At 38.0% G+C, this 25,850-nt stretch overlaps 1 protein-coding gene across 1 annotated transcript in view; it reads left to right on the top strand.

The window, feature by feature from the left end:
• The window catches only part of kiaa0586 (KIAA0586 ortholog), a 132,001-nt gene that overhangs the window by 66,853 nt on the left and 39,298 nt on the right, over positions 1-25,850 (top strand). The window contains 5 exon segments of the mRNA XM_058748653.1: positions 8,209-8,405; positions 10,988-11,089; positions 19,486-19,572; positions 22,215-22,393; positions 24,374-24,483. Of these exon segments, the coding sequence (XP_058604636.1) occupies positions 8,209-8,405; positions 10,988-11,089; positions 19,486-19,572; positions 22,215-22,393; positions 24,374-24,483 (675 nt within the window).

The raw sequence follows: 25,850 nt of genomic DNA, 5'->3' as shown, positions 1-25,850 counted from the left end.
CGCATTATTGGAATTTCTTTGTAAGGAATAACTGCAGCTACAATGCTAATGTAGCTAAAATGTTAGCATTAAATATTAACTCTTATTTTTTTTAATGTAACACCGATGTTGATGCATGTGTCTGAAACAGGCAACAATTGCAGAAATATTCCTGTGATGAGATGTGGGCCCTTAAAGTTTGTTCACACCAAGGACAATAACTATAAAGATAACAATAAAAATACAGTTCTAAAAATTGTTCTCAGTATTAAAGAATAGCAGAATCCACTGCACAGCTATAGCCTAACGATAAAGGTACAGAGAAACGATATTGTTGGAATCACTTTCAGAATGATTTTTTTCCAACTGATGAACAATAAAAACATTCACACCCAATCAGAATCCAGAATCCTGCTATAACCAGCTCGAGAATTTAAAGCTGCAGACGCGTGTGTGCTTAGAATAAATAGAAGATATAGTTATCTCTATAGTTATTGTTCTTGGTGTGAGCGGGCCTTAAGACTTACTTAGTCTAGTTTATGACCTACTAGCTAGACCAGTGTCAAACTAATTAGCATAAACCAGCCTGGAAATTGTCAGAGCTCAATTATAAAGCTTTATTTCTTAGGTTTTTTTTTTTTTGGTACTTTTGACAGTTTTAGGATCCTCTTAAGGTGATGTACTCTGAAGAAACTTTATGACAAACCAAATTAAAGTAATGACTTTTATACGAGAAGGTTTTTTTGAACATTTCTAACAAGTTTTTTAACAATTTTCAAAAAAAGTGTAGTATTTATAATTAAGCGTATATATGTAATTAAGCAACACATAATTATAATTAAGTATTTATAATTTATAATTAAGTCTTTCTTGCTTTCTTATATTTACCTTGACATATTTACATCAGCTGAATTCAACAGAATTATCAAACATATTATGTATAATAATAATAACAGTAATAATAATTTTCACAACATCAGAGAAAACCACATGTTTATGTTTGGAAGACATAAAACCACACATGCATGATCAAATCATTAAAATGGCTGAATATTCTCACACTGACCGTCTGGCCATCCTTATTATTGAGCGATGCCGGTTTAATCTGGTCTTCTCAGCAGGGATGTTGGTTTTTTTGGCCTAAATTTAAAGTGCAAAGTGAGTTAAACACGTTATTCTACACTTCAGAGCATCACCATCTCATTCCCAAAATCATGGCTATCAGACCCGTCTAACTTTCATCTAACGAAAGTGAAGGATCTCTTGATAACTTCTTTAATACCCCACATCGACTAAAAGCACATCTTTTACCAGTCGAGGCGATTCCCAAGGCATCTTAATCGTCCACCAGTGTCATCCTCATGGCTGTCCTATTTCCCGTCACACTGAATGTGTGAATGAAACCCAAGCGGAAAGTTCCAGACTCATTAAAAACTTCCCAGCCACTTCTGTGTTTGTATCTGTGAAGGAGAGAGTCCAGACCGGCCCAGCCTGGATTGGATTGACTCGCCAAGGCTCAGACTGGGTCTCTGGAGGGCTGTAGATTAGAGCTGGCCTAATTTCCCTCTCTTCCGTGACTCTCTGGGGATGGCAGTGGGAATTGCGGAGCACCCCATGGGAATGGTGAGAGAGCCTTTCATCTGCTGCAGATGTTCAGTGCGGCTCATCCACAGACGGCCCCCGAGTCTCAGTTACACGCGAACGACAGCAGGCGAGCTCTCCGCAAATCTGCTTAGCAAGTTCTGCACTTAGAGAGTAGAATGTGGCAGTCGAATCAACACAGCAGCGATCAAAGGAAGTCAGAGTTTATACAGTTTACAGCAGTATTCCCATTTCCAGTCAGACTCAAGACTTTTATGATACTTTTCATTTCTTTAAATAATAACAGCATTGTTCTGTCTATCTATCCACCTGTTTATCATTGTATATGTCTGTCTGTCTGTCCGTTCGTCCATCCATCATCATTCTATCTATCCATTCATCAGTCAATCCATCCATTATTCGACCTATCTATCTATCTATCTATCTAGCTATCGTTCTAGCTGTCGTTCTAGCTATCTGTCATTCAATCTACAGTTCTGTCATTCTGTATGTCTGTCTGTCCATCCATCCATCCATTATTCTGCATTCCGTCTGTCCGTCCTTCCATCCATCCATCCATCCATCATATCTGCCTGTCTGTCATTCATCGATCCATCGTTCTATCTATCTATCTATCGATCCATCTATCCATTGTCTGTCTGTCCATTCATCCATCCATCATTCTGCATTCTGTCTGTCTATCCATCCACCCATCATATCTGCCTCTGTCATCTATCTATCTATCTGTCTGTCTGTCTATCTATCTATCTATCTATCTATCTATCTATCTATCTATCTATCTATCTATAACCCGAATTCCGGAGATGTTGGGACGTTTTTAAAATTTGAATAAAATGAAAACTAAAAGACTTTCAAATCACATGAGCCAATATTTTATTCACAATAGAACATAGATTACATAACAAATGTTTAAACTGAGAAATTTTAAAATTTTATGCACAAAATTAGCTCATTTTAAATGTGATGCCTGCTACAGGTCTCAAAATAGTTGGGACGGGGGCATGTTTACCATGGTGTAGCATCTCCTCTTCTTTTGAAAACAGTTTGAAGACATCTGGGCATCTGGTTATGAGTTTCTGGAGTTTTGGTGTTGGATTTTGGTCCCATTCTTGTCTGATATAGGTTTCCAGCTGCTGAAGAGTTTGTGGTCGTCTTTGACACATTTGATGATGCGCCAAATGTTCTCTATAGGTGAAAGATCTGGACTGCAGGCAGGCCAATTCAGCAACCGGACTCTTCTACTACGAAGCCATGCTGTTGTAATAGCTGCAGTATGTGGTTTTGCATTGTCCTGCTGAAATACACATCGTCTGGAGGGAGCATATGGTGCTCTAAAACCTTTATATACCTTTCAGCATTCATAGTGCCTTCCAAAACATGCAAGCTGCCCATACCGTATGCACTTATGCACCCCCATACCATCAGAGATGCTGGCTTTTGAACTGAACATTGATAACACGCTGGAAGGTCTCCCTCCTCTTTAACCCGGAGGACACGGCGTCTGTGATTTCCAACAAGAATGTCAAATTTGGACTCGTCTGACCATAGAACACTTTTCCACTTTGAAACAGTCCATTTTAAATGAGCCTTGGCCCACAGGACACGACGGTGCTTCTGGACCATGTTCACATATGGCTTCCTTTTTGCATGATAGAGCTTTTGTTGGCATCTGCAGATGGCACAGTGGATTGTGTTTTCCAACAGTGGTTTCTGTAAGTATTCCTGGGCCCATTTAGTAATGTCAATGACAGAATCATGCCAATGAGTGATGTAGTGTCGTCTGAGGGCCCGAAGACCACAGGCATCCAACAAAGGTCTTCGGCCTTGTCCCTTACACACTGAGATTTCTCCAGTTTCTCTGAAACTTTTGATGATCTTATACACTGTAGATGATGACAATTTTTTTACGCACTCTTTCACAGATTGGAGAGCCTCTGCCCATCTTTACTTCTGAGAGACTCTGCCTCTCTAAGACATCCCTTTTATGTTACAGACCTAATGTCAATTAACTTAATTTGTTGCTAGATGTTCTCTCAGCTGAATGTTTTCAAAACTTCTTGCTTTTTCAGCCCTTTGGTGCCCCTGTGCCAACTTTTTTGAGACCTGTACTAGCAGGCATCAAATTTGAAATGAGCTCATTTAGTGGATAAAAGTGTAAAATTTCTCAGTTTAAACATTTATGTTATCTATGTTCTATTGTGAAAAAAAAAAAGGCTCATGTGATTTGAAAGTCTTTTAGTTTTCATTTTATTCAAATTAAAAATATCGTCCCAACATTTCCGGAATTCGGGTTGTATCTATCTATCTATCGTTCTATCGTTCTATCTCTCGTTCAGTCTACCATTCTATCGTTCTGTATGTCTGTCTGTCCATCCATCCATCCATCTGTTCATCACAGACTGCTTCATCATCACTATCCATCCATCCATCCATCCATCCATCATTTTGCATAGATCTATCTATCTATCATCTATCTATCTATCTATCGTTCTATATATCCTTCTAATTATCTATCGTTCAATCTACCATTCTATCATTCTGTATGTCTATCTGTCCATCCATTCATCACATAGACTGTGATTCATCATCACTATCCATCCATCCATCATTTTAATTCCCCTTCCTTACATTCAAATTTTAATTGCAATTAATTCTCAATTCAGTTCTGAATTCTGCACGACTCTGTATAATGAACCGCCTTTTTTCTGTTGTATTATTGATAAAGAAGGAATGCTTGTGAAGACTTGTAATTCTCACACTGATTGCGGCTCTTGCATGGCCGAGATGCTTTGATGGCTCATGCTCACCAAAGCTTGCTGTCTCTGAGGTGAATTCCTATACTTTATTGATTGTAGTTGAAATTGCTCTGGTGGTATCCCCAGCAGTGAAGACGTGACTTCATTTGTTGCCTTAAATTGCATGTGGTTGCAGAAGCGGGGCGTGTGCGCACATATTTATGTGCATTTATTTCATTTTAATCATCTCATCATCGCTCTCTCCATCTTCTTTCCCAGGTCTCCTGCTGCAGTGTCCTGGGGTCCAGTAAAGTCAGTGATTTACATGTTCTTGGACTTATTCCCAAGCATTTTGGGGGCTGTGAATTCTGTCCCTTCATTCGGGTCTTTGTTTCCTTGCACGCCTTGTGGGTTCTCTGGTTTGCGAATAGCCAGTAATAGCATCTCTTACTGTCCATCATTGTGCTAATCAGTCCGATCTGGTTTCGCATTTCAGAGCACACTCTCTCTTGAGGTTCTGGAATACAAACGCCTCCTTTCAAGCTTTCCTTCAGCAGAACCCACATGTTTGCTATCAGAAGTATTTGTGCATTCCAGATGAGTCAGTGCTTCTTGCTCCTGAGCCACTGTTTGGATGCCCTTCAGCCAAATTATGGAAATCGTAAAGCTTATGTTTCCCCTGCTTTGCATGGAAGGCTGGGAAAAACAGATTGCGGCGCTCGCAGCAGATTTATGCTAATGCCAGCCTCCTCGTTCGCTGTTAATGTGCCGAGGCCAGACTCGCGTCTCTATGTAATGGGGCATGTGTGTCTATAACCTGCCTTCCTGCAAACGAGGATGACACAAACCCACGCTAGCGCACTCTGGCTGAACCTGTTTCTCTCGCGGTCCCTTTGCAGAACAGATGCCAATCATGTTGGCTTCTCGCTCGGCCAGATGTGTGCAAATGTGTTTTGGGCTGACACGGCACTTTAAAGTACCGTGGATGTCCTTTGCAATCGCTCTGCAGTGTGTTGAGAGATGGAGTAATGAGTAGGTGTGTGTGTGTGTGTGTGTGTGTGACTCCATCTGCAGGAGTGTGTCTGTCTTTAATATCCCTCTTGCGTGAGTATTGGGGTCGCGTTATGCCCTTGCCTGAAAACAGCGTGTTGATGTTATCTGCGCTGCATCAGGGCGATGGATGTGCAGACTTTAGGGGTTTGGCAGATGAGCGTTTAGGCTGCCGGAGTGTATTCCTAGTGCACTCACGCATCCTGTGGAAAAGAGGGGGATGGAGATTTTATTTAACGTTGCCTCTAGTTGTTCTGGTAATGTTTCACTGTGCAGACATGTTCACGTATTCCCAATGCCTGAATAAAAAGGTGACTTTTTTCCTTTTTTGAGTGTGTAGGTAAGTAAATAAGCCATCATTTAGTAGATCATTTTATCCAAAGCACAAAATGGTAATGCACAAGAGCACTTCAGGCAATGCAAATTTGATGTCGGTACTTTCTGAAATACATTTCACAAAGCAATGTAAACGCGTGTTTTAAGAGAATCTATAAATCTTTGGTTACAGTCCCAGATCAACCACTATTCCATGCGTCTCTGTAGGTAAGCCCAGAGTGAATGATCAGGCCCCAATATATAATAATACTTCATTTAATTTTAAAACAAAAATAAATGCTTTTTAATTTTATTTAATTTATAGCTGCAATCCATAATTTTTTTTTTGTTTAAAATGATCCAAAATGAATTTCTTTACCTTAGCCCAATTAGTAAGCTTTGGTAAGCTTGTAATAATGTTTTCTAATTTGAGTGGTACTGGTAGGTTTTTGCGGAAAATACAAGCATGCCGCCATTTGTCTTTGCATCATTACGTCATGTCTGTAAACATAAAGACGTCCCGGCTTGTAGGCTATATCGCACCTGAGGATGCTGCAGGTGGGGGATCATTAATACCTTTTTTTCACAGCAGCTGGAATAAATAAACTTTTTTTTCCTCAGTTGGTCAGAACAAATGTGGCAGACATATTACTTGTTCAGATGACAATATCCCGTGAAAATTGTTATTTGGGTCATACTTCCAAGATGTAGAATCTGTGATTCCTAAGTAGGGGTGTGCACGAATAGTCAAACATTTGAATATTCGGTCTGTAATTATTATTCGAACAATAAAAACACTATTCAAATTTTACTATGGGTTGATTTGCTGGCCGTAAATGCAGGGAATCCATGATAAATCCTAAGCAGTTATAACTAAATGCACTGGGTGGCGCTGTGGAGCGTGTTAGCAAGTTCATAGTTTTTGATCACAGAATGTCGTCATCTGCCTCGCGAAGTTTGGATTTACTTTGATCTAAATGATCTTACTAAATGATCTGACAAAATGTAATTACTTCTGACCAAATTAATTAGTGAATCCGATTTATCATAATATCACCATCACAATGAGAAATCACATGAAATCCAAACAGTTGACTGAGGAAAGACAGCTGTCCATCACTGCATTCACGACTGCAGGTAAGCGCAGCTGTACTTCGAATGAGCTGAGAAGACAGCGCATCTGATAGCCAAATGATCTTGAGACATATAAAGTTTCCTTGAGGGAGAGTGATTTAACACAAAGCGCTAAGAAACTGTTAGCACACGTTATCGTTGTTAGCATGTTCTTATTGTTATCAAACTGCGGTACAAACTTTCATGTGGATATTATTGTTTCTCTCAGAATTAATACGTGAAACAAAGTAAACACAATAAATATAGGCCGACTCGAGTATATGTAGCCTACTTTCTGCACTGTAATTGGCACAGTCTGCTTGATTTTTCCGTTTGCTCTGCTTGATCTTGAATGCTTTTTTTATGTATTCAACCAAAATAAAACCTTGCGATATAACATAACATTGTTGTAGAACATTGTTGTGTATTGGCTAATCATGAGCTTGTTCAGAAATCGTGACAAAAACTTGATAATTAAAAATAATGTCTTCTTATTAAACCTCATTAAAATAAAATGGTACAAATGCCCATCCCTATTCTTCAGTACAGTATCCACACCATTGCGGTGACTGATACCCACACACATCTCAAAACATTAGATTCATAAGCGCTGAGGATCCGTGCCGATGCACAACCCACATAAAGAAGATCATTCTCAAATAACTGCAATTGCAGGTTTCAAACAGAGATGGCGACAAAGAGGCAAAACTTACGGACTGCTTTAAATTAACAATTTAAATAAGCTTTAAATAAATTAACAATAAACAGCTTTAAATAAATTAACAATAAACAAATATATTTTTAAAATAAATAATAAATTTTTAAAGGTTTAGACTATTTAGATTATTGTGAAGACCCGTTCTCAAATATCAAGTGTCATTCTCGAAATAGTGTCATTCAACAAGGATGATAACTATAACAATTACTATAAAGTATTAATTATTATTCTAATTCTGTCAGAATAATGAACTCTACATCACAGCTATTATGATAAGAACATAGAATAATGATATTGCTGGAATCAATTTCAAAGTGTTTTTTTTTCCAGCAGATGAACAATAAAAAACTTTTACATTGATTTAAAGTGGCAGATGACAAAAATGCAGTACACACTTAATAAACAGACCGGTATTGTGTGTTGGTGTGGACACTAATATAATTATCATTATTGTTCTCTTTATAGTTTTTGTTTGTGGTGTGAACAGGTTGTTCAAATGGGAGTTCTGTACAACAGTCTTTTCGAAACACAAAACTGTAATGTACAAGACCGCTTCAAGCAATGCAAATTCAATTTCACATGTCATTACTTTCTGAAACACAGTTCATAATGCAACACAAATGTGGGTTGCTATAGAACTTATAACCTTTCGGTTACAATCCAGATTATTAACCACTACTCCATGTTTCTCTCTAGGTAAGCCCAGAGTGGACGGCCAGGCCCCGGTGCCTTCACGGGTCATCATTAGCGACAAACCAGCAACCGTAACAACCTCCTTCCCTCCCATCACTGTTCCTGAACCCAAACCTGCTCCTGCTATTCGGAAACCCAACACCATCTTACTGGAGGTTCAGTCAAAACCGAAGAAACAGACCCCAAAGCTCCAAATACAGGCAAGAGCTTTTACATTTTTGTAGCTTTTACAATTAAAACATTATTTTGTAAGTGTTTGGACAGAAGTAATTGTATGTTAGTATGATCATTTCTTCATTTTTAATGTGATTTTGTTTAGAGCTGTCGCGATACGTTGATTTTATTCGACTATTCAATTTTTAAAAATCATCGACTTCATTTTGCTCACGTCGACTAACCGTCAAAATACCGGAAGTAGTGCATTTCATGGACGGGAATCCATAAAACACATTATTAGACTGTTTTCCAAGGCTGCATGAAATATTAAACCCATTTAAAATTCACAAACACTACGATTTCATTAAATAATTATATGCGATGCAGTTTTAATACAGTATATGCTATTCAATTATTTACATGAGTGTAGGTTAAGTACGTGCATCACACAGTAGCTCCGTTCACAGTAGCTCAATAGGAACTGTTATCATTTACATGTGCGGAGCGTCTCAAACTCCATCTCTGCATGTTGTTGTGAGTTTGGGTTTATTATAACGTTCATCTGGGAACGCAACGTGCGCCATTTCATCAGATTTGTAAGGTAAATAATTTATAAATATACGCAAACACAGGAGAATACAAGCTCAAACCCTCACTCTGAGTTTATACGTTTTGATGTCCACATATTCATTTAATTACAGTGGCTATAGCATTTCTGTCCTAAAGAAATTGCCAAATATTAAAGATTAAGTGGACATTTGAATTAAATGGTTCTTGGTCAATATTAAACAAGGATTAGATCGCACAATAATGTGTAAAAACAAACGTCAGGCCACTGGCACCCCTGCAGGCCTTTGTTGTAATGTGTAATGTACATTAGCTCTATCGTTTATAATACATTATGTATTTTAACAGTTTTGTTCAATAAAACCATATGATTTCTTGCTTTTGGTACTTTATTTGAACTAATTATTATTGATTCATTGCTATTATATATGTGTTTTAAGTCATTTTAAAGGCTATTGTTCACTTACATCTATTTTTATTACCACAAAAAAAAATTCATTATGATTATAGGGCCCTATAAAATCCTTTTTATTTCCAAATTCACTTTTTTCCATTTTCATTTATCTATACTCCGTTTTAATGGTTAAATTAAATTGTATTAATCAAAAAGCCTGTCTAATTAATTGAGTTTTACAGTTTTATCTTTACCAAATTCTGTTTTCCATTATTTTCTGAATTCCATTTGAATGGTTCCGTTAAATTGCACATTTACATTTTTCTCCTAAATAAATTCTGGTAAATAATATTTGTGATAAATACTCCTTTAAAAAGTGTTTTTTGATTATAATTTTATTATAAGTAGACTAGAACACGTGGATATGTTGTCATTCTTACACTATAATATTGAACTTTGATTTCAGTGATTTGGACTATGAGATGGACAACATTGATAACATCTCGATAGATTAATCGAAATAAAAATAGTCGTTAGTTTCCCAGCAAGCCACGATTGTCAGTTTTTGCTTGGTATCACACTACTAAAAGTTTGGACTCTCTTACTTTCATTTAGCAAAATTATGAACACAACATAAGTTTACAAAACATTTTCCTTTCAAATAAATACTGTTCTTTTGAACTTTCTATTCATCAAAGAATCTTGTGTCATGGAAAATGTATCACAGTTTCTACAAAAATATTAAGAAGCACAACTTTTTCAACATTGATAATAATAAGAAATGTTTATTGAGCAGCAAAAGAGCATAGTAGAATTATTTCTGAAGGATCATGTAACACTGAAGGCTGGAGGACTGATGCTGAAAATTCAGCTTTTCCATTAAAGGAACAAATTACATTTTCAAATATGTTAAAATAGAAAACAGTTTTTTTAACTAGCAATAATTGTAATTTTTCCATCAAATAAACATAGCCTTGGTTAACATAAGAGACTTCTTTTAAAAAATACAAAATCTCACCAACCACAGACTGTAGAATGGTAGTGTATGTTTGTTGCATCATGCTGAATAGCTCCGCTCACAGTGAAATGTCATTAGTCCAAAAATCCCAAATATGTTTTCTTCTAATATATTTTGATTTAGCCAAATGTATTAAACATCATAAACCCGTCTTTTTAGGCAAGAACCAGACATCATGCAGGCTAATAAAATATGTTTAATGGTACTGAATTTGTACGTGAATACAATTTGATAAAAACATTAGAAATTGATCATTAATGTTTCCTTTCTATGGTTATTCAAACAGCGAATAAATTATAGCTATATAGAAAGTGACATTATCACTAAGTTTAAGCACTCTCAAAAAAAACTATCTAATCACTGAAGCTGTATACGCTGTGAAATTAATCTCTTACTTGCATTGTTCGTACATCTGCGCTTTGTTGTTTATGATGAGAGAATTCGCAAGAGTCCGCACACTCAAAGCTGATGAGTATCAGCGATGACTCATCTGAACGCCTCTGATTGGCCATTGCATTCCTAAGCTCAACAGAATTGTGTGTGATTGGTTAAAATGCGCAACGCTTTAAAAACAAGTCCCCATGTCCAGGGGAAGGCTAAGCCTTATGTGCTGTTTTTATTAAAATGGATTTGTGTTTTGTTTGCAGGTCCAGCCTGGTGTGAACATTGAGAGTGGTCTGTGCAGCCGGCCGGCTTCCTCTACACCATTGATTCCAGCCGAAACCATCCTACCTCCACCCTCAACCCATGTAAGGGTGCTTTCACTCTTGGTTCAATTGCCAGGTCCAAACCCAAGTTTGATTGCTCCCCCACCCCCTCCCCCTGCCCCCGCTGGACTGCGTTCATATTATTTTATTTGGGTCCGAACTGTGGTCCATTTGCGTCATCAAGCCAGCAGCTGTTTTACCCCGTTTCTTAGTAACGATGGTGCAGGAGAAGGCGGCAAAATGCATAACATTGCTCTCTGCACATACAAACCCGATTCCAAAAAAGTTGGGACACTGTACAAATTGTGAATAAAAACAGAATGCAATGATGTGGAAGTTTCAAATTTCAATATTTTATTCAGAATACAACATAGATGACATATCAAATGTTTAAACTGAGAAAATGTATCATTTTAAGGGAAAAATAAGTTGATTTTAAATTTCATGGCATCAACACATCTCAAAAAAGTTGGGACAAGGCCATGTTTACCACTGTGTGGCATCCCCTCTTCTATTTATAACAGTCTGCAAACGTCTGGGGACTGAGGAGACAAGTTGCTCAAGTTTAGGAATAGGAATGTTGTCCCATTCTTGTCTAATACAGGCTTCTAGTTGCTCAACTGTCTTAGGTCTTCTTTGTCGCATCTTCCTCTTTATGATGCGCCAAATGTTTTCTATGGGTGAAAGATCTGGACTGCAGGCTGGCCATTTCAGTACCCGGATCCTTCTTCTACGCAGCCATGATGTTGTAATTGATGCAGTATGTGGTCTGGCATTGTCATGTTGGAAAATACGAGGTCTTCCCTGAAAGAGACGACGTCTGGATGGGAGCATATGTTGTTCTAGAACCTGGATATACCTTTCAGCATTGATGGTGCCTTTCCAGATGCGTAAGCTGCCCATGCCACACGCACTCATGCAACCCCATACCATCAGAGATGCAGGCTTCTGAACTGAGCGCTGATAACAACTTGGGTTGTCCTTGTCCTCTTTAGTCCGCATGACATGGCGTCCCGGTTTTCCAAAAAGAACTTCAAATTTTTGATTCGTCTGACCACAGAACAGTTTTCCACTTTGCCACAGTCCATTTTAAATGAGCCTTGGCCCAGAGAAAACGCCTGCGCTTCTGGATCATGTTTAGATATGGCTTCTTTTTTGACCTATAGAGTTTTAGCCGGCAACGGCGAATGGCACGGTGGATTGTGTTCAACGACAATGTTTTCTGGAAGTATTCCTGAGCCCATGTTGTGATTTCCATTACTTACGCACAGAGATTGTTCCAGATTCTCTGAATCTTTGGATGATATTATGCACTGTAGATGATGATAACTTCAAACTCTTTGCAATTTTTCTCTGAGAAACTCCTTTCTGATATCGCCGCAGCATTGGGGGAACTGGTGATCCTCTTCCCATCTTGACTTTTGAGAGACACTGCCACTCTGAGAGGCTCTTTTTATACCCAATCATGTTGCCAATTGACCTAATAAGTTGCAAATTGGTCCTCCAGCTGTTCGTTATATGTACATTTAACTTTTCTGGCCTCTTATTGCTACCTGTCCCAACTTTTTTGTGTAGCTCTCATGAAATCCAAAATGAGCCAATATTTGGCATGACATTTCAAAATGTCTCACTTTCAATATTTGATATGTTATCTATATTCTATTGTGAATAAAATATAAGTTTGAGATTTGTAAATGATTGCATTCCTTTTTTATTCACAATTTGTACAGTGTCCCAACATTTTTGGAATCAGGTTTGTATATATATTTACGTTTTGTTTACTAAGCTTCAGTACATAACGGCACTTACGTCTGTCTTACGAATGTTCTGCAAATGCTCCAAAGAACGCTAAAGGCTAATAGAAATGAGACATACAGCTCTCTGCTTGCAGCCCGTCAGTCATACTCGTCAGGAAAGTGAGTGAAACACACACACAAACACACATTTTTATCAAATAATACATCATTAATAGCAGTTCACTTCCGCAATTTGGTACGACTGTGTTCACATCAGACCACCATTTTTAAGCGGATCGGGTACGGTTCGTGGATGCGCACCCAAGGCCGGAAGACAGCGTTCACATCATTCAAATGAACCGAACTCTGACGTCAGTCGAACCCAGGTGCACACCAAAAGTGCTAGTGTGAAAGCACAAGACCCAAATTACAAAGAACACCAAGTAGACCCTTATTATTTGAAAATGAAAAGGTTTTGTTGGCCTTAGTAGCACTTCTGACTTCTCCATATTTTATTCTCAATTTTGTACCAAAGCAGTTTTTAATACATCTGCAGGCTTTCATATTTATCATACACCCAAAACATAAGTCATCTAACATGTACATTTGCTTGTGTGTGTGTGTGCATACACCAGCTGGTTTTAGCTCTGAGAATGGATGGATATTATGCCATTAGATTTTGGCTGTGCTCCAGCATGCTGTACTGCTATAAGGGTCGGTTTTGTTCCAGGTTTGCATTTCTCATCGCACTGCCATTGATTTTTGCCAAGCCGTGCATGCTTGTGTGCTCATGCTCTCAGAACCTGCCCGAGCGGATGAAGATGGATGAGGTGTGTGCGTTTGCGTGTGTGTATGGAGCTGAATGTATAATGTTTCAGGGGGGACTTTGCCGCCAGCGTTTTCTGCTCTTACTCCTCCAATCCCGACCTCAGCCATTCACATCTGGTTGCTAAGCAACAGATGCTGCTCCGTTGCTTTTCTGTGGGTTCGTTAGCAGATTCTGAGCAAGCGTCTGGGAGGACAAAGCCTCTCAGTGGTCTGCCTGCCACTGTTAGCTTTAGAGTAATCATTACAGCTCTCTGGAAATAAGCGTAGATACACGTCTTCTACATTCATACTAGAATCTGTGGAGTTAATTTGTGGATGCGTTTCCTCTTTTGACTGTGCATTGAGGTTGAGTTCGCAATTAATCACATTCTCCAAAAATGTAATTAACACTTTAAAGCTTTTCACTCTTTAGAATATTATGAAGATGTGTCCTGTATAATAGTGTACTCTGCTATAGTTCAATATGAATTATCAAAAATATATTCAGTTTAAAATATAAATTAACATGTTTTAAAATATATTTTTATTTAAAATACGTTTATATAAATAAATGTATATTTTTTATAAAATAATCTTTTTTTTTTTTAAATAAACACATTTTTAAACATTAGATTATTTAGAATATTGTAAAAAGGTAGTGTCACGTTCAACAGAGTTATCTACGGTAGTTCAATACTTAATTTAATTCTATTATATGTATATATATATAAAAATTTTGAATGAATTTTCATATTAGTAAAAAGTAGATGCATTTTTAAAATAAATACATTCAAAAAATATTTTTACTCTATTAGACTATTTAGAATATTGTAATAATTTAAAGAATTTAATTGATCTTTTCTTAATATTTACTAATACTTAATGTAATTTAAAAATAGATATATATGTTTGAAAAAAAAAATATTAAAATAATTTATGTAAAATAATTTTATATAAGTATATAATATATTAATACAAACCCGATTCCAAAAAAGTTGGGACACTGTACAAATTGTGAATAAAAACAGAATGCAATGATGTGGAAGTTTCAAATTTCAGTATTTTATTCAGAATACAACATAGATGACATATCAAATGTTTAAACTGAGAAAATGTATAATTTTAAGGAAAAAATAAGTTGATTTGAAATTTCATGGCATCAACACATCTCAAAAAAGTTGGGACAAGGCCATGTTTACCACTGTGTGGCATCCCCTCTTCTATTTATAACAGTCTGCAAACGTCTGGGGACTGAGGAGACAAGTTGCTCAAGTTTAGGAATAGGAATGTTGTCCCATTCTTGTCTAATACAGGCTTCTAGTTGCTCAACTGTCTTAGGTCTTCTTTGTCGCATCTTCCTCTTTATGATGCGCCAAATGTTTTCTATGGGTGAAAGATCTGGACTGCAGTCTGGTCATTTCAGTACCCGGATCCTTCTTCTACGCCGCCATGATGTTGTAATTGATGCAGTATGTGGTCTGGCATTGTCATGTTGGAAAATGCGAGGTCTTCCCTGAAAGAGACGATGTCTGGATGGGAGCATATGTTGTCCTAGAACTTGGATATACCTTTCAGCATTGATGGTGCCTTTCCAGATGCGTAAGCTGCCCATGCCACACGCACTCATGCAACCCCATACCATCAGAGATGCAGGCTTCTGAACTGAGCGCTGATAACAACTTGGGTTGTCCTTGTCCTCTTTAGTCCGCATGACATGGCGTCCCAGTTTTCCAAAAAGAACTTAAAATTTTGATTCGTCTGACCACAGAACAGTTTTCCACTTTGCCACAGTCCATTTTAAATGAGCCTTGGCCCAGAGAAAACGCCTGCGCTTCTGGATCATGTTTAGATATGGCTTCTTTTTTGACCTATAGAGTTTTAGCCGGCAACGGCGAATGGCATGGTGGATTGTGTTCAACGACAATGTTTTCTGGAAGTATTCCTGAGCCCATGTTGTGATTTCCATTACAGTAGCATTCCTGTATGTGATGCAGTGCCGTCTAAGGGCCCGAAGATCACGGGCATCCAGTATGGTTTTCCGGCCTTGACCCTTATGCACAGAGATTGTTCCAGATTCTCTGAATCTTTGGATGATATTATGCACTGTAGATGATGATAACTTCAAACTCTTTGCAATTTTTCTCTGAGAAACTCCTTTCTGATATTGCTCCACTATTTTTCGCCGCAGCATTGGGGGAACTGGTGATCCTCTTCCCATCTTGACTTCTGAGAGACACTGCCACTCTGAGAGGCTCTTTTTATACCCAATCATGTTGCCAATTGACCTAATAAGTTGCAAATTGGTCCTCCAGCTGTTCGTTATATGTACATTTAACTTTTCTGGCCTCTTATTGCTACCTGTCCCAACTTTTTTGGAATGTGTAGCTCTCATGAAATCCAAAATGAGCCAATATTTGGCATGACATTTCAAAATGTCTCACTTTCAACATTTGATATGTTATCTATATTCTCTTGTGAATAAAATATAAGTTTATGAGATTTGTAAATTATTGCATTCCTTTTTTATTCACAATTTGTACAGTGTCCCAACTTTTTTGGAATCGGGTTTGTAAATACATTAAAAAAAAATAGTATTTGAAAATAAATTTTACTGAGGTAGAATAGTAAAGTGAGGCATAATTGTGTGTGTGTATGTGTTAAACACATTTAAATCTGAAATACAAATGCACAATTGTACATCAGTTTTAATTTTAGATGAATGGCAGCCATACACATCCTCGTGATGTTTTAAGAATCATCACCATTATTATCATTATTATTAGATTAGCATTAAAACATTAAATGCAGATAGCTTACAAACAGGTGCAATTGCATATGTCTTCCCCTCAGATCCTGTGCCTGATGCAGCTCGGCAGAGGTGTTCTGGTTTGCCAGCTCAGCATGGCTGCGTTCAGCACTCTGTCTGTGCCCACAGTTAATGCCCATGACTCATCAGACTGGCAGACCCCAGATTCTACACACACGCAAAGACACGGGCAAGGACAGACACAAACCCACAGATCCTACGACACGCTTTGAATCATACACTTCACTCCCACCAGGCCTGAGGCCTGTCAAACAGAGGGAATGAAATATGACTAAGAAGTCTCACAGTGCTTGTGCTTAAAACATATGGTATCTCTGTCCTCTGAGACTTGACTTTTCCAGGGCATTGTAGTCACCACTGGCTCATGCTGGTACAAAACCCAGTGTTGTTCGAGAAAATATTGTTATAGATTGATTTTTGTAGACCTTGCAGACATAAAGGAATAATTCACCAAAAAATTCAGAAATCTGTCTGCATTCACTCACCCTCATGTCCTTCCAAACCTATAGGACTTTCTTTCATCTGTCGGACACAAAATGTGAATAAGGACAGGGACTGTCAAGGACCCAAAAGGCACCATGAAATTATCATAAAAGTGGATTCGTGAACAGTACAGTATTCCAAGCCCTGTGAAGTCATATGATCAGTCCATATCTATACGATTCACAAACGAATCAGACCAGTTTTGTGAACTGAATCATCTTGTCTTAAATCCTTCCTTTTATGTTCCGCGGTAGAATGAAAGTCATCCAGGTTTGGAACAACATGAGGATGAGTAAATGATGACAGAAAGACTATACAAAGGAACTATTCCTATCATTTGTAATTCAGTTGCAAAATAACCAGTTGTTCTTTTCATTTCCCGCTCTTTTCAGTGTTTGAACATGCAAGAGTGATTGTGCAAATGTGTGTGAGCAGAATAGTAAGTAATATTGTGTTTCTGTAGCTCACCGCAGCACATTGCTGCAGTCTCTTTTGTTTCCTCAGCTCCGATGCAGCTCCGATTCACATACACACACAAAAACATGTAATATAAGTAAAAAAAACACAGCTATCCCAAAATAAACCAGAAGTTACTAGGAAAGGAGAGATGTCTTGTATCCTCCTGAAGGGGTTTATTTTGTGATCATGTCTGACTGACTGTACATTATCCCGCCTGTTACACAGCTACTTAGATATGATATATTGATTTAAGTCTAAATTATTTTATTACCTGTCCTGAGTAGATAGGGTCTGTAGAGATGAGAGATATTAAACCAGCCCAGCTACATTTCTAAGTTAGGGGTCATTAAGATTTTTTTCGTTTCTGAGAGAAGTGTCTTATGCTCACCAAGGCTGTATTTATTTGATCAACAATATAGTAAAAACAGTAATATTGTGAAATATTATTACAGTTTAAAAATATATATATATTTTCTTTAAATTTCTTTCTTTACTCCAGTAAAGTAGCATCGTTACTCCAGTCTTCAGTGTCACATGATCCTTCAGAAATCATTCTAATATGCTGATTTGCTGCTCAAGAAACATTCATTATTATTATCAATGTTGAAAACAGTTGTGCTGCTGAATGTTTTTTGTGGAACGCGTAATACATTTTTCCCCCAGAATTCTATGATTATTAAAAAGTTCAAAAGAGCAGCATTTATTTGAAATATTTTTTTTTTCTGTAAGAATGTAAAATTGTTTAATGTCACTTTTGATGCGTCTTTGGTGAATACAAGTCGTAATTTCTTTAAAAAAATAATCTGACCCTATACTTTTGAACGGAAGTATAAGACGACAGTCAGGTATAAAGTTAATATACAGATATTTGACTGCAGAATGCTGTGGTTCACCGTTCAGAAGCAAGTATATCAGAAAGCCATGTAATAATTGGATGCAACATCTATTTCTTCATTCACTATCCAGGATAAAACACAATAAATAATTATATTCTATAAATGATATTGGTGACAAAAGAGCTTTTAAATCTTTTTTAGTGCAATAGAATCATGGTGTATAACGCTGTCTCTCGTACTCAGCACTCTCGTACTCTCATTCACATGAGCAGACCAGCTCTCTCCGTTACCATGGAGACATGGCTTAGCTGCATGAGACAAAGACCTGGAAAACTGATGCGTGATTTTCTCTCTCACATGAGAGCTCTTAAACAGTTAGTTTGTGTTCTTGCACTGAATGAGTCATTGAATCTTTGTAAGGATGCCCTGTAAGGACACCCTTGAATCTCTCTTGTAAGATCAGAGGATATGACATCGGTTGATGAGACAGCGTTTTATTGTGTGTGTGTGTGTGTGTGTGTGTGTGTGTGTGTGTGTGTGTGTGTGTGTTTGATCAGCATCACGTCTGCGACCACTGCCATTTGAGGATTCCGTTAAGCTATTTCAGTGGGGTTTTTTTAACAATAGTTCATATTCTGTCAACATTTTCTTACCCTCATGTCAATCCAAACCTGTCTGACTCTCTTTCTTCAGTGGAGCACAAAAGCAGATGTTTTAAAGAACGTTCATGCTCCTCTTTTCCATGCAAATGAAAGAAAGCTGATCGTGGGCTGTCAAGCTCCAAAAGAACACCTTACTGGCACCATAAAAGTAATCCTTATGACTTGTGCACTATATTTTGAGTCTTCAGAGGTCACAGACTGTAATTCTTCCATCATTCTTCAAAATGTCTCATGGAATGACATGAGGGTGACTAAACGATGGCAGAATTTTCATTTTCGATTGAACTATACTTCTGTTTTATCGCAACTTTAAAGGAAATGAATGACAGATCTTTTCTTAAGCATTGTGACATATTCTCAAAAAATGTAGATTCTATTTTGACGTGAATAGATTCTATTATTACATGCTTTCAGAAAGCAGATAGGGTGAAATTCCATTTCATGGAGATTTTAAATCCATGCTACCCTACTTTATGGTCAAGTATCATCTTTTGTTTCATCCTGTCATCATTATCCATATTAACTCATGCACTTACAACTTTCTAATCTCCCCAGCCGTTGATGAATTTTGTAATTTCCAGACACCGAATTGCTTCCTGACCTCTGTCTCCATATCATTGCCTCACAGGCCGCTGAGGAACCACATACTGGTGAAGATCAGGAGGAAAATATCTTTCCCGGAACCAATTTCTTGTCCGTAGCCGACATCAGCCAGGTACATTCAATTAAAAGCACATTTCAACCCACACACTCACTCCAGCTCGTAACGTAAAGGTCATTTCACAACCTCGTGTCCACCCCGAGGGTATCAGCCCCGATCCACTGTTTCCGACTTCATTCCTATTTGCATTTTGACCCAGCTACAAATGCCCATTTGCCACGTCTCCTCCTACACAGAAATATTGGCCATCAATGGCTCAGCGCTCCAATAATGAGATTTTCTGAGCCAAAGGGTGAAGGAGAATATCGTTTTCTTTAATTAACGAAGACCAGAGAATGAATGAGAGTTTAAAATATCATTCACGGGTTGGGGAAAAATCTAATTACAATATACACGGCTAAATTGGCCTTTCAGTGAATTGATATCGAAGGGGTGTATTGCTGATAATAGTCTTTGTTCCGTTCAGGAATTCTGCTCACATCACGGCTCGCTCAAGCATACACACGGAGACATAAGCCCCTTATATTTACCGCTAACAAGAAGCACAGGACGCCCGGCGTATTGGGCATTAGGCCGATTCTGCTGCTCGGTCGTACAAGGGCAAGGCGTCAGTTAGCACCGAAATAGCATAGCAGTCATTAGGAGGGAGGTGGAGGCAGGCAAATCTGTGCTGTTCTCACAGGCTTTTGTGGAAGGTGCTGGGAAAAATAGTGTTTATAATGAGAATAAAGAATCGTGGAGGGGGTTGCGCTCCAAATCACATGAGCTGTTCCACAGTGACCCCTTTTGGCCTGAGAGGGAATGTCATCCACAGATGAAGCTCGGTTTGATCTGATCTCTGGTTAACAGAGGTTTGCGTAGGAAGGAATTTATTTTGCATCAATGAACTGAGAGTGTTAGTTGTTCTTAGATGTTTGGCATTAGAATTTGAGTGGTTGTATATTGAGAGGTTTGCCTCATGTTTGCTCGATGCAAGCATCTAAAGCTATTATGTGCATTTATGCTTTTTGTTCATTCAGTACTTGGATTGTCTATGTCAGTGGTTCTCAGCATTTTTGACTAATGAATATTGTCCAAGAGAGTTCAACTGTTATTAACTTCTGATGTAATTTTTTAAAATATTTATTTGTTAAATGTAATTGTACATGATTTGTACAGTATTATGATATTTAGAATAAATAAATAAATTTTTCTAACAGTTAGCAATTTCTCAGCAGTTTCTACCCAATAAAATTCTTGACATAAATAGACAAAATTTCTATTCAGTATATTTACATTGCTTTTTATGATTTTATTAATTTGCTTTCCATGTCTAAAAATCACACTTTTTAAAATGTACTCCATTTTAGGCCATGGGAACTAAAATGACATGTGATGAGGGAACAAATTAAAATCTTGATGATCTGTTTTAGGTTAATTTAAAGCTGTTTTTCCTCTTATTTTAAATCATTTGAACCCATCTTGCGGCCCAATGGCTGAGAACTCCTGCTCTATGTGATTGTATGAGGCAAGCATCATTAATTACTAGTGCTCACACTTAAAGTTAGAGATTTGAACGAATCCGAAGTGTTGAACCTTGTCTTGCACCATCTCTGCTACGTATAATACACCTTGTTAAAGTTATTACTTTTCTATGTGATTTTTACCTGGTGGATGACAATAAGTGTGAAAAAATCCCACAGACTTGCGTTGAAGGATGGAAAGGAGCAATATCTAGAGGCCAGAACCTTCATAGAGGCTTGCAACCTGCCAGAATACCCTAGCAAGAGAGCTTTTCATGAGCAAACATTACTCATATTTTCTTCAGATTATGTAAAAATCTAGTGTCTTCTGTCTCCTGGCAGTAGTGTGACTATAAAAAGTCCTTCTGACTCTTTTTATTTTGACTCTCTAATTGTTCAAATGGCAATTAAGATCGGAGTTATGAGTCCAGAAATACAAACATTTTCCAAACACCGAGAGCAATAAAAATTCAAGCGCGTTGCACAGCAGTTGCATATAATTAAGCAGTTTTTCGAGGACTGGCATGTATTCGGCCCACTTGTAGTTTTCCCAACGACCAAATAAAGGCCACAGCTACTTAAGTCCAGACCCCGGTGAACAAGCTCTCTCTCTCTTGGACTGCAGGCACGGATCCTTGCCAGCTCCTAAAATGTCATTCCTCTAAGTCTCCAGTGCCTCAGCTTTGGCTCGGTCACTTCTGATGGAGCCATAAACTTCAAACGGGCTCAGCGCCCGACTGGCAGAATGCATTTCTCTCTCTTTTTCCTCTGGCGGCCGGCCACTGGAAATGAGCTAATCGCTCCTTACACAGACCTCCCTGAGTCCGGGCCAAAGGAATCTGAACATTATCCAAACCAATGACCGAAATGTTGAAAGCTGGCTCGCGGATCCAGCGATGGAATTATACAAGACAAACGTCCCCCTTTCTCTCCAGCCTCCCCTTCTGTTAAGACTGCAATGACCGCTGTGAAATTGCACACAGACTAACATATGTTTGCCATTACAGCACAGTACACGGTGTGCGCTTTTATTTGCTGTCATTTGCCTTGAAAATTCAATGTCTGATCCAGTAAGCTGTCAGGGATATTTTTGCTGTAACGGATTGTCAATAAGTCTCTCAGAAAGCCATATGTTGGAGTATATATCACAAAACTGCTGAGACTCCATTTTCCTCAATGCTGTGTTGAATTCAGGAAACACACGGTGGACTTCCAGACTCTCCTATAGAGCTCAACGGGCTGCCGTCTCCTCCAGCTGCTCTGTATCATGGCCCGGCCTTTCCTCCACAGCCTTCCCAGTCCACCCCTCTGACCGAGCCCATCCTGAGCACCATCCAGCAGAGAGAAACCCTGGAGAACAGGCTGGTGGATTGGTGAGACTCCATTATCTCTGCAAATATCATCTGCTGCACAGTTATGACCACAAATATGGCATGGTTTACACAAAAAATGTTAGGTAGCACAACTGTTTTCAGCATTAAAGATAATTAATGTTTCTCAAGCCCCAAATCAGCATATTAGAATGATTTCTGAAGGATCATGTGACACTGAAGACAGGAGTAATGATGCTGAAAATTCAGTTTTGCATCACAAGAATAAATTACATTTTAAAATATATTAAAACAGAAAACAGTTATAATATTTTAAAATATTACCATTTACTGTATTTGATCAAATAAATGCAGCCTTGCTGGGAATGAGACTTCTTTCAAAAACATTTTTTAAAAATCTCAGTGGTAGTGACCATACAAAGAAACAAAACTATATATGTGTGTGTGTGTGTATATATATATATATATATATATATATATATATATATATATATATATATATTAGGTGGCACGGTACACAGATGTCACGGGTCGGTGCACTCGGTTCGGGGTCACAGTTCAATACGATTTCGGTACAACAGGAAAAAAAAAATCTACTATGCTCAGTTTCTTTTCATTTATTTTGAACAGACAGTAGTGCAAATTACAATTTTTTCCATCTAGATGTGAAAATACTAAATATTATTACATCTTATATACATAAAATCTGTTTTGTTTTCATTGTGAGTGTACACAAATAAAAGTAGACCTTTATACAGTGATTATTAATAAGACAATAAGTGTTTAAAGTTGATTCTGCTGGTATAAGGAAACCAACTGATGTGCGATCACTTCAACTGAGATCACTTCAGATTTTTTTTTTCCTGTTGTACCGAAATCGTATCGAACCGTGACCCCCGAACCGAGGTACGTACCGAACCGTGGCATCTGTGTACCGTGCCACCTAATATATATATATAGTAATAAAATATATATATATATATATATATATATATATTATATAAAAAATACATATTAGATAGATAGACACACAAATTAATAAAAAAAATTTATTCATTTATTATGCAATCCTGTAGCTCATGCAGTAGAGCATCGTGCTAGCAACGCCAAGGTCATGGCTTTGATTCCCAAGGAATGCATGAACTGATGAAGTACACATCTTGAATGCAATGTTAGCAATTTTGGATAGAAGCATCTGCCAACTGCATAAATGCAAATTAATATTAATATACAGTAAATAAGACATAAGGCCCTATTTGTAGCCATATCACCCTGCAGCCCAAGACTGGTTGCACACTGAAGCTAAGCAGGGCTGAGCCTGGTCAGTACCTGGATGGGAGACCTCCTGGGAAAACTAGGTTGCTGTTGGAAGAGGTGTTAGTGAGGCCAGCAGGGGGTGCTCACCCTGCAGTCTGTGTGGGTCCTAACACCCCAGTGTAGTGACGGGGACACTATACTGTAAAAAGCACCGTCCTTCGGATGAGACATTAAACTGAGGTCCTGACTCTCTGTGGTCATTAAAAATCCCAGGATGTCCTTCGAAAAAGAGTAGGGGTTGTAACCCCAGCATCGTGGACAAATTTCCACATTGGCCTCTGAAGATCATGGCCTCCTAATCATCCCCATACACTGATTGGCTTCATCACTCTGTCTCCTCTCCACCAATAAGCTGGTGTGTGGTGGGCGTTCTGGCACAATATGGCTGCCATCCAGGTGGATGCTGCACATTGGTGGTGGTTGAGGAGATTCCCCCTTTCTATGTAAAGCGCTTTGAGTACCCAGAAAAGCGCTATATAAATGTAACGAATTATTAATTATTATTATTATTATTCAGTGGGTTTAATACACTTAACTCCAGGTTGCTCTTTGAAATTATACTTTGGATAAAGCTATGAATCTGCGAAATGACCGTTGAATGTTTAGGCCAACATTTAGTTTAATTTATTGTTGCATCAGTTGAAGTAGTTAATGGCTGGATTGATAACATAATGCATAGCACTGTGTTGTTATTTCTTCTCATAGGGTGGAGCAACAGCTGATGGCCAGAATGATCACTGGAATGTTCCCTCAGCCTGTCCAGACTGATCCAGCCAGCCAATCAGAGCCAGAGAATAGTGTGACATCAGACATAGGTGAGAATGTGTTCTTTTTTAATGTTTATAATTGTGACTTTAGGTTTTATTTTGAATTTCGAAAGCTCCCAGTTTAATAGCAATGAAGTTTGTCTGTCTGCAGTTCAACCATCATACATCTTCACCAATTTACCAATGTGTCTGGTCAGTGTTAAAAATCAACAACACAATCAATAACGCATGACATAAACCAGCAAGAATGGTCGAGCTGCACCAGGTTCCAGTCTATAAGCTCATAATTTTGATTCATAGCGTCTACGAATGCGAGCAGTGCATTTGTCAAGCGTGTCAGCACGCAGCAAGATTGTATTTCCTCATTAAAACGCGATTGCTTGTGCTCAGCCCCTCTACTCCTCCTCCGCTCCATCCTTCCGTCTCTGTCGCGTCACTTCTGCTCAGTCGGCGCGGAGGTCCTGCCTCATTAATTCTCGCTTTCGTTTAATAGAAAGATCAATGATGTATCAAATTTGCAGAGGAGGCTCGCGGCAAACTGTTGTCAGCATATTCGCAGACTGACTGGACTCTTCCTCCTGAAGAGGAACTGTATATGTGTTTGAACGCAATCCTGCCCTAGACAAAAGGAAATGAGGGCCCTGCCAAGAATGTCAATTCTGTATATTAGCTTTTTAATAGCACCGGTCCAAAATGCTTACGGGTGCAAGAATTCAAAATAGGCTGGATGAAAGGTAAAGCGAGTCTCAAATTGGTTATTTGAAATTAGTTTGCTGGCAAACTCAACTTGCCAGAAGGGCTTCATGGAAACTTCTGAATACTGTGAGAATGCCAGATTTGCAGATATTAAGTGTATGCGTTGTTGTTATTATTATTCGGATACACATTAGGAGTTTTAGTTTAAATGGATGTGAAATTTGATATTAAATATTAGCAATGACATTGCTGAAGTGTTGATAGGTCAGACCTGTGGCCTAGTGGTTTCAGATCCATGTTTGATCCAGCTCCGCCCCCTTTGGTTCCCATAGGGAAAAAAATCAGATAGAAAAAAAATCTAAATTTATCCAGAAATGGATAATACTCCTAACTGAGTTGGAATGAATTGTAACTACTGAAAAGTTATTTTTTGTCACATTTTGCAATAGCATGAAATAAGACCATGAATCAGAATTGATGCAAATACTTTCAGTCAACTTTTTTCTCATGTCTCATGTGAAAGGTTTTTAAATTTTATAATTAATTCATTTTAGAATTTTTTTATAATTATAATTTATTTTATTTTATTTAACAGTGGCATCACTAATGTGAAAATGATTAGATGGCAACAGTTGCTGAGTTAGTATTGGTTAGTTCATTTTGATGAATTTATGTGCCTTTGTCATTTTTAATTTTTATATAAACATGTTTATTATTTT

Source organism: Onychostoma macrolepis, chromosome 17 (genome assembly GCF_012432095.1).
Source record: "Onychostoma macrolepis isolate SWU-2019 chromosome 17, ASM1243209v1, whole genome shotgun sequence".
NCBI classification, from domain to species: Eukaryota; Metazoa; Chordata; class Actinopteri; order Cypriniformes; family Cyprinidae; genus Onychostoma; species Onychostoma macrolepis.
This window is presented reverse-complemented; position numbering and strand designations above follow the sequence as displayed.